The sequence below is a fragment of the Solanum lycopersicum genome, chromosome 7 (assembly GCF_036512215.1).
Source record: "Solanum lycopersicum chromosome 7, SLM_r2.1".
Lineage (NCBI taxonomy): Eukaryota > Viridiplantae > Streptophyta > Magnoliopsida > Solanales > Solanaceae > Solanum > Solanum lycopersicum.
In genome coordinates this window covers 1,607,301-1,617,421 of record NC_090806.1, presented here as the reverse complement: position 1 = coordinate 1,617,421, position 10,121 = coordinate 1,607,301, and the positions used below count along the sequence as shown (strand labels likewise).

At 31.0% G+C, this 10,121-nt stretch overlaps 1 protein-coding gene across 1 annotated transcript; it reads right to left on the bottom strand.

Annotated features, from left to right (window-relative positions):
• Window positions 1-803: 803 nt before the first annotated feature.
• LOC101258382 (uncharacterized) lies at window positions 804-6,716 on the bottom strand. The gene is made up of 5 exons (XM_004242516.5): window positions 6,082-6,716; window positions 4,952-4,988; window positions 4,528-4,764; window positions 4,388-4,435; window positions 804-1,435 (listed from the first exon to the last, which is right to left on the bottom strand). The coding sequence occupies exons 1-5, from the start codon at window positions 6,378-6,380 to the stop codon at window positions 1,169-1,171; spliced, it is 888 nt and encodes a 295-aa protein (XP_004242564.1). The 5' UTR covers window positions 6,381-6,716; the 3' UTR covers window positions 804-1,168.
• Window positions 6,717-10,121: the final 3,405 nt, after the last annotated feature.

Genomic DNA, 10,121 nt, shown 5'->3' with positions numbered 1-10,121 from the left:
ATCTAATCATCAGGTTAACTTAACTTACAATATATAACTTTTCATAAAATCGTAACAAAGCTGTCTACTATAACAAGTTACATTACCTTCGTAAATTTATTGCATACAAATTTCGACTATGATCGTTGAAGGATCGGCCATAACATAATGCTATTAAAACTTTCATGTCCCTCTCTCTATAGATAAAGAGAGATAAGGTCCGTCCTATTCGTTTCTCATCGTTAATCTAAGTTCACCTAGCCCCTAGCATCTCGACTTAGAGTTCTTATGAAGACCCTAATATTGCATGTGTATGATAATGCCAAAATGATGACATGAAAATTATTTACAGTATCGATGTATATAACTTAAATCCATAAAATATTTGGATGGAATTCTTTAGGGAAGCACTAATGTTACTAATATTTAATCATACACATAAAGTAAAAATTTCAGTTTCACACAGGCAGATGCATGTACTAACACAGAATTTCAAGGAGAATATTCATATGTACAACGAATCTGCAGCCTGTACTTAAGAAATTTAATAGTGAAATACAAATCACACAAAATAATAAATAAAAAATCAACGATACAACTTACAAGATAAAAGGATTCAAGCACTTAACACAAAGTTTAAGAAATGTATACATATAATCTTTAGGTCTTCACTAAAGATACATAAAGTATTACAAAAATGCAATTTAATCATTCACGTGAAAAGTTGAAATTAACTAGTTGTTAGAAAAGGAAAGATATGTTCTTTATGAAACAAACGAAAAAGGGCAGTAAGACAAATAGATTGAAGCGGAGAGAGTAGACTATACACAGCAAATAAATTTGCATCTCTATTGCCAAGAAACTTTAATCTCTACATAAAACACTGAGAATCCTAATTGTACAGAGAGTAGAATACAAAGTTCTAACCATAATCTTTTTCTGGGATAATACACACTGTTACATTTAACAGACAAGTCAACTATGTTCTTGTCCAACGCATAAACTAATCACGTTAATGGACTGGCCAAATCTTACCTGTGCTACATTGCTCTGCAGCTCGATCTTTGAGTTGGTAACATCGGTGTTAGAACAAACAGTTTCTTGAATCAGTTATGTTGCTGCAATTAACGCGGACCTTTTTGTTTCTTGATGCTGTGCAGCATTTCTTAGCAAACTAGCTTAGAGCAAATCATTTTTGTCTCTTACCAAATCTTAAGCATCTATTGTGTTTGGATTCAGCTATACTCGGGCTTTGAGAAAGCCGTCCTTTGTTTCGTTTAGAAAACGAGTGTTTCTCCATTGCATTAACGAATTTGCGCATGTGCTTGATGTACTCGGGAAATGTCTCTAAATTACAATGTCCTCCACCTTCGACCCATAACGGATCATATTTCTCTTTGGCAAGTTCCCACAAACGCTTACCATGTGAAAAGTCAACAACTTCATCTGATGTACCCTGCAAATGAAATTGGGAATTTTAGTGCAGGAAGTAAACGAGCTAATCCCTTATCGGAACTTCTACAGCTAGGTTAAGCGGAAAAAACAAATAAATAGGGCGATGAACTATCATAGTATTCAAGAAATTCATTTTATTACTGACTACTACATAGAGTTCAAAACTTTTGCATTCTAGATGGAGCAAAAAGGTTTAATGAAGCGCATAAGAACGAAATATAATGAAATTTCAGAGGGTGATATCGATGACTTTTTGAGCACAGAAGCATTATAACCAACTTCACTACACATCATTGACTAGTGGTGTTGTACAATAAGTCATGATAGTAGATAGTGATCAATTGATCTGTAGAAACGCATGAGCGTATATTAAACAAGTAATTCTGAATTTACTTGTGTAGGAGAACCTTCCCTGTAACAATTTCAAATATGTTACAAGGATGATCAAGTAAGCAGGCAGCATCTTTTGAGAAATTCAGGTACGAACTTCCAGTGACACATCTTATTCTGTTCTGTATCCTCCGATAACCCGTCAAGGATTCAGTTAAACTATCACTATTGCTTTTCATTAATATCCTTACCCAAGCATTAGTATCCTTCTGAACTATAGCATCTAAGGTTCATCCAAAAGTTCTCTCATTTGACAGTTCATGAATATGGACTGAGTTAACTGTTTAATTTTCTTAGTCTCATGATTTCCCACCAAACGGAACTTAAAACTGTCTGTGCATATGACAATACACTAATGAGCAGACACGAGATTTCTCAAAAAATATAGGGAAATGAGGATTTTTCCAGCTAAAGAGAAAAATAACTTGTTTACATTGTCATGTTGGATCAGTCCCTCTCCTCTTTCCCACATTAGTAGAGCATTATATAGTAATCACATAGTTGCTTATTCTTCAATGTTTACAACTATTTGTTGCTTGGTATCTTTCTATTTTCTATCATATTTTTCTTGTGACTCTGCCTCAAAGACTTCTCTTTTGAGCCGAGGGTCTATTAGAAATAGCCTCCCTACCTCACAAAGATAGGAGTAAGGTCTGCATACATCCTACCCTCCCTAGACTCCACTTGTGGGATTACACTGGGTAATATTGTTGCTGTACATTGTTATCTTGGACAAACCGAGGCATGTTCTGTCATTTACCGAGGAAGAATTTCCTGTTTGATTTACCTTGTCATCTTTATTTCTTAATATGCCATATCTTGCAACACAAAATTCAAATATCCTGATTTTTACTCTGAAAATATCGAAGTCACCTAATGTGACATGTTGACAACAGAGCAGAGATGTCCGTATCTTGTTTTCAAATTAAAATTTGACAAGTATTTTTATTTCGTGCTCACAGCGTGTCATGTCAGGTCATGGATACTCTGGACTTTCAGAGTATCTGTACTAAACAATTTCAGTGAAATAAGTCATTATGAGTGGCCGAGGACCAAGGAAATTAAAGAAATTTTTGGCAATATGCGTAGTGTAATACTCTTTTCTAATCAGGTTCTGCAGTGTGCTCCATAAACTTTTACATAGCTTCCTATATAAGAATAATAACATCAACCATTGTAGGATTCTACTTAGCGCTACGGAGAGATGATAAGTATAAAAAGATAGTCGTGATTAGAAGCATAGAGTTGTAAGTTGGCCAGAATTTTGAATAAAAGGACTAAGAAATCATGTAAGGTAGTGGAGCTGAGAGATATGTTCATTCATTTATCTGCAAACCTCTAAGCTTGCGAGTGGAGAGATCCAAAAGACGACATATTTCATTCCAAATAATTATCTTAGTATGCAATCCTTGCCTCTCTTTATTTTATATCAAAAAGGTTGGTTGAAAGAAAAGACCAGTAATGAGCAAAAGAAGTTGGTTTTGAAGTGAATTAGATGCAATATTGTGGATTATTTTCCTTGTAAACTCATATCTGTAAGGGTCTTCTAAGAACAAGATCTTTAAAGGAGACAATATTGGGAAGGGAAGTTTGAAATGGTCCACTATTGGACGTTGACAGAAAAGATCATCACAAGTATTATTGACATGTTCAGTACAAATCACCCATAGTTTGGGAATTGCGCCAGACCAATGATATAAGCTTCCAGAATCAAACGGAACCTTCAGTTGTTGAGTGACATAAATGCTACACAAACACTTGGATGCACCTCCAGTTTTGGCTGAAACTGTTAGCAACTTCGTTTCACGCATGTCTACTATTTTACATGAAGAACTTGATTTTCTAAAGATCAAGACAATAACTAATAAGCGTACACACTAACCTCCCCAAATCTCACGCGTGGGATTACACTAGGTATGTTGTAGTTTGTTTTGAACCAAAGGAAACTAGAAAATAACTGGTCTCCAGAAAATCATTTTTCTTTTTTTTCTGACCAACTTTAGTCTGATTAGTAATAATTATAAGGACCAAAAAAATTTCCTTAAGACTTCTATTTTAATATCCGGATCTCTGCAAAACTTATCTTGTTGATCTTAGAGGCTCATATTTACTACCATATGAGAAAGGTGGTCTTATATCAGTTTACGAAATGTGCCTTTTATTTCGGTATGTATCCTCCAATCACATAACAATCATGTAGTGCTCTTCCATTTCACCAACATAATATAGTTTTATGCGTTACAACTTACATCTTCCTAGTCATTTATCATAACATTCTCTTAGAAGTTGGAATGTTGGAAAGACATATCTAATGAAGAAAATTTGAAGAATGACGAACATAAAGAAGCATACTTTTTTGTGAATAATAGATAGAAGTTTAAAGAACAAAAAGGGCAGCCTAATGCACTAAGCACCTCCTATGAGTGGGGTTTGGGGAAGGGCCAGACCACAAGGGTCTATTCGATGCAACCTTACGTTGCAAGAGGCTGTTTCAACAGCAGAAAAAAATGTATGTGAAAGTATCTAGAAGGAAGAAGAAACTAAAGAAATAGATGTTTCTTACATGGATCACTAAAACCGGGCAGCTGACTTTTTGTATTTTGTCTATATTCTGCAAAATGAAAGAGATTTGTTAACATGGTGCTTTGTCACAATAAATCAAGCAGAAGAATTAGATGGGGAAAAAAAGAAGAAAATACTTACTTTGAAAATGTCAAACCAGAATGTCATCTTGACAGGATATAGAACTCGTATTCCTGAAAGTATAGCGCTATGAAGAACAATGGCTCTTAACCTCTGCAAGCGAGATGCCAAGTGTAGTGTCGGCCCACTGCCAACAGATTGTCCATATAGGATGATATCCTCCTGCTTAATGCTGTATTCGCTCTTCAAACAATTATAGACAGCTTCTATGTCGTGGTACGTGTTGAACTCAGATGGCTGATAGACGTAAACATACATCAATGTTTGGAGACAAAACTCAGAAGGCAAGAGGAGAGAAGCAAAAGAAAATGAACACAAGTGCACGATGATACTGTTTTATTGGCATCATCGTGCTGACGAGATAGATCAACGATATGATGCCAATTGTTGTTAGAAATGGAAGTTAGCATGATAATTTGCTTACCTTACCTGAAGATCCACCATATCCCGTGTAATCATAGCTGCAATCCAGCACACAAACATGACATCAGTGCCAAAGGCAAAGGAGATTATAACAAAATTGCACAACTTTCAAGAATTATAATTACATGATGTTACAGTGTTAATGCGACTACAAAAATAATGCAAGTTTAGGAAAGACAAGTTAACGAGTTCAGAAACCAAGAAAATACAGAGAGTTCATACACATAATTAGAACAAGAATATATTAGGCAGAAGCAATATACCACAAATCAAAGTAAAGATCAAAACTTTGGAACAACCATGGACAATACTATCGAAAACAAGCAACCCCATGAAATCAATTATCCTAAAAACACCACACAACCCCAAAACATAAGGGAGACAAAAAAAAGAGAATATTATCAATAAAAAGAAACATAGCACATAATATTAGGCAGAAGCAATACAAGAAAACAAAGTAAAGATCAAAACTTTACAACAACCATTAGCAATACAATCAAAAAGGAAGAAACCCCATGAAATAAATTATCCTAAAAACACCCCCCAAACCAGAAAAGAAAACACCCCACAACCCCAAAACAGAAAGGGATCAGAAAAAAAAACAGAAGAAGAATATTATCAATAAAAGGGAACATACCACATAGTATTAGGCAGAAGCAATATACAAGAAATCAAAATAAAGATCAAAACTTTACAACAATCATTAGCAATACAATCAAAAACCATGAAATCAAATATTCTAAAAACACCCTCAAACCAAAAAAAAAAGAAAAGAAAAAAAGAAACACCCCATTACCCCAAAACAAAAAAAAGAAAGAGGAATCATCTATAAGCTCAACAAACAGGTCAACAAAGAACATATTAGGCAGAAGCAATATACAAGAAAACAAGTACAGATCAAAACTTTATAAAAACCATTAGCAATACTATCAAAAACAAGAAACACCCCATTACACCAAAACAAAAAAAGAAAGTAGAATAATCTATAAGCTCAACAAACAGCTCAACAAAGAACCAGAAGCAATATACAGGAAAACAAGTAAAGATCAAAACTTTATAACAACCATTAGCAATACTATCAAAAACAATAAACCCCATGATTTAAAAAAAAAAAAAGATATAAAAACATACCACATAATATTAACACGAAGATGAGCTCTAAGTTCAACAAAAAGATCAATCATTTGTCCCAAATCAGCAGCATTTCCATGTGAATAAAGAAGTGTAAATCTGCCAGATGGATGTTTCCAAAAAGTAGCTACAATTTTATTACCACCTTTTGTATCTAACAAATGAACATTTACATTCTTATCAGCTGTTATTCCACTAAAACAAACCCTTCCATCTTCATCTTTAAATACTTCATATGTTGGTGGCTCTGGTGGAAAAAATGCAAATTTTGCAGCTACACCTGCTGTTACATTCCCCATTTTCCTAATTAAGATTTAGGCCATCAAATTGACCAAAAAAATAAAAGTTCAAGAATTTCTGTTGAAAAAATCAGAGAAAAAAGCTTCTTTTTTTTTTTTTGGATATGATTTTTTTTTTTTTGTTCTCTGTTTTTTGGGTTTGTTGATAATTGTTTGAGAAAGATCCGATCTAAGCGGGATGTGGGTATTAGGGAAACAAAGCCCCAGAAAAGAAGAATTAAAAGAAGCAAAACAACTTTGGTACTATTTCAAATATTTTTTATTTTATCTCTGTTCGGACAAACGATATGAAATAATAATTTTTTTTAAATCATGTCGTTATTTAGGTACTTCGTTAAATTACGATATATATAGAACTATTTATAATAGTAGCATATATGTTAGTTAACTGATGAAATAAATTTAGTTTAATTAAGTGTTTATCGAAAATAATATTAGTTTCCCCACAACCATCTATTCGAACTCACTTATGGGACATATTTAACTTATTATTGTTTTTGATGATGATAGTGATTGTGTGTATTAATTTTTTCAAGAAAAATTAATCGGTCTAAGAGAAATTATCATATTTTTTGTTTTAATTTAATTTTTTATTTTAATATAATATAATTTATAATTACGTAAATATTAATAATTTATTATTCATTTTTTTTTTGTGTAACTATTTTTTATTTCTATTATTTTATTATCCAAGAATTTTTTATTTAATTTGATTCATCATTCATGGGCGCCCATTATCTATGACTAAGGAAAAGACAATTTTGCCCTTCAAGGAATAAATGGTAATCATTGGATTAAGGTAGGAAGATAGAGGTTAGTTGTGGAATTATCAAGTCTTATGAAGTTAATTATCATTATATAAAGATTATTAGTATACAATAATTAAAGATTATATAAAGCATGCAATATATGTCACACAAAGATTATTAGTATACAATAATTGGTAATTGAAGATTTTTAGTATAGAAATTTCAATCATCATTAATTTATAATTAGAAGATGTGCTTGAACTTTATTTAATTCATAGCTAGCTCCTATTTTAGATAATTAAAGTCAATGATTACAATACACCAACTTATAATTACAAGAAAATAGCTTATGGCGTGCATAAAATGTATTTTGATTAAATATAATATTCATTTTAATTAGGTCTCTTAATTTTATTATATTTTTGCGGAACTAGGTGCGAATTCATGGATTCAAAATGAATTCAGTAGCTTTTTCGTAGATCTTAATTTGTACAAACAAATTAATTATATAATTATATGTATTAATTTATAAACCCCTGTCAAAATTGATTGATAGATTATTAACAAAATTTAAAATCCTCAAATTACTAATTCCAATTAGGAAAAAATGAAAAATAGCATTATATCTATCGACTGATTTAAAATGATTTTGTAATTATTTTTTATCCAAAATAAATATCGAATATCGAGCAGAAAAAAAATGGAGGGCTAAGATTCGGTCAAAGGCTGCTATAGAAATCTAAATAACGAGATTGGTGTCAGAGAGACATTCTGTTTTTGTTTCCCAAAACTTTGAATCTTCCTCTAATTTTACTATTAAAAGAAATATTATTACATTATATATTATTACAGTTAAATTATTAATGTAATATATGCTCTTTTGTTAATATTAATCTTTTATTATTTTAACTTATGTTTTAATTTTTTAAATTAAATTTTTTAATTTTGATTGTGTTTTATTATAACATCGATATTAACAAATGTATGATTTTAAGTCTTACAAAATGCTTTGAGAGATAAATAATTAGTGCGGAAAGTGAAATAAGAAAAAATAAATTATCTTTTCTTGAAATGTTAAAAAATAAAAGTTTATTTTTAAATATCGAATAAACAAAATGAATGGAGAAATACATTATATATTTGATTAACAAATAATTACTCCTAAAAAGGTAGTAATACAAAGTAATTAGCTTACTAAAGGAATTATGATAAATAGGACATAGTCATAAAGATTATTAAAGTCTAGAAGCATGTCATTATTAATATGCAAATAGTAGAGAGAAAGGGAAATTAAAAGACATTTGCATGAAGAGATTACGTAAGAAAATTGATAAAGAAAATTATGATTTAATTACTTGGACCACAATAGTTGTGAAGAGTCAACAACAATATGGTCCTCTTTCATTTAATTTATAAGAGAAAAAAAAGAAGATAAATTTGGATACGAATTCACGTTTCTTCGTCTTAAATTATTTGTCGTAGTTTTTAACATTTTATTCTTAATGGAGTTTTTTTATTTAATTATTATTAGTTTTTATCTTGAAACTTCTAAAACAGCATATACTTAAATACAATTCAATTCATTTTGATACTCCAAAATTCAGTCCAACTCGTTCATTTGCCGTGACATTGATGAAAGTTGATCTAGTGATATTATCTTCATGAGTTGGAGGATAATCTTGAATTGAAGATTACAATGGCATTGTCATGATCAATGACAAGATGGTGAAAACTTGGGTTGTGAGTAGTGATAGTTACCACTCATTCACTCTTTCCTTTTGATGCTTTAACAATGGGGAACCATGAATTTTCTTTATGTTGAAGACATTCTTTTTCAAGAAGTTGCATCATGAAAGTTGAGAATATATGTAGTCTTGGGGGAATTATTTAAGTTGCACTTTGCATGCTAGAAGTGATAGAAAATATGAACTTACTTTTTGACTTGTTACCTATTTTTGAAAATGTTTTTTTTTTTTAAGTTGAGAATCTGTCGAAAATAATTTTTTATCTTATATAAGGCAGTGGAATACGCTCATCCTTATTCATACTTTGCTTATGAAACTAAACTGAATATGTTATTGTTAGTATGTTTTTTGATCGATTATAATAAGAATTAATTATGCAAATCTACTCTACCATGCCCTATTGTGCCTACAATTCCCTATGGAGAAAAAACTTACTAACACATTTTTGTTTACTCTAAATCATAATAGTTGATTATGGTTAAGTAATAAATCAAAGGTGACCTTCATATATAGTGCTTCTTTTTTTCTTTTCTGATTTATGTTAAACAATAATTTGATGACATGAATTATTTAAAGTTTAAGAAAGAAACAATATTAACTAGTGGTCTAATATGAGATATATTTGTCATGTGATTATTATAAGAAAATTAAAATTTATGATCTTAAACGTGTTATAACATTTGTATCACTACAAGATTGTCTTATACTATATGAAATATGCTGATTGATTTGATATAAATAAAAGACATATAAAATTTTTACTGACTTCTACCTATCACAACTTCATATAATATATTGTTGTATTATGATACTCAAATATAAAACATATCACATGAAGATATTATAGGAACCTCATGCTTAATTAATCAAGCCTACCATTTTATAACTACAAGGTGGATGATCAATTCTAGTACTTTTTAGTATCATGCATTGACATACTTCAACCTAACCTTTGTATGTGTGGGGTGGGGTGGGGTGGGGTGGGGGGGTTGGTTGGCCTACTTAATGAAGAAGCCATCATAAATGAGTGATTGTTATTTGTACATATTATATAGTAGTAGTACTAAACTAAAGTTGCAATTATTATATTTTCTTTTCTCAAAACTATAAAAAGAGGAAGCTTTAGTTTAAAGGAAATTATATTATTTGGTCAAAAAGGTCTCATCAGAATGCTTGGAATTGGTGCACCAAGTGGATATTGAGCTTTTAAAGAGGTCTCTGTCTGTCTTCAAGTGTTTTTTTAATTT

Bases quoted from the DNA above. Each gene is read 5' to 3' on its own strand.
- LOC101258382 (XM_004242516.5), bottom strand. From the start codon at position 6,380: ATGGGGAATGTAACAGCAGGTGTAGCTGCAAAATTTGCATTTTTTCCA. The intron at 4,765-4,951 runs GTAAGCAAATTA...TACGTCTATCAG, and splicing joins ATGGTGGATCTTCAGGTAAG to CCATCTGAGTTCAACACGTA. The intron at 1,436-4,387 runs GTAAGAAACATC...TTTCATTTGCAG, and splicing joins GCCCGGTTTTAGTGATCCAT to GGTACATCAGATGAAGTTGT.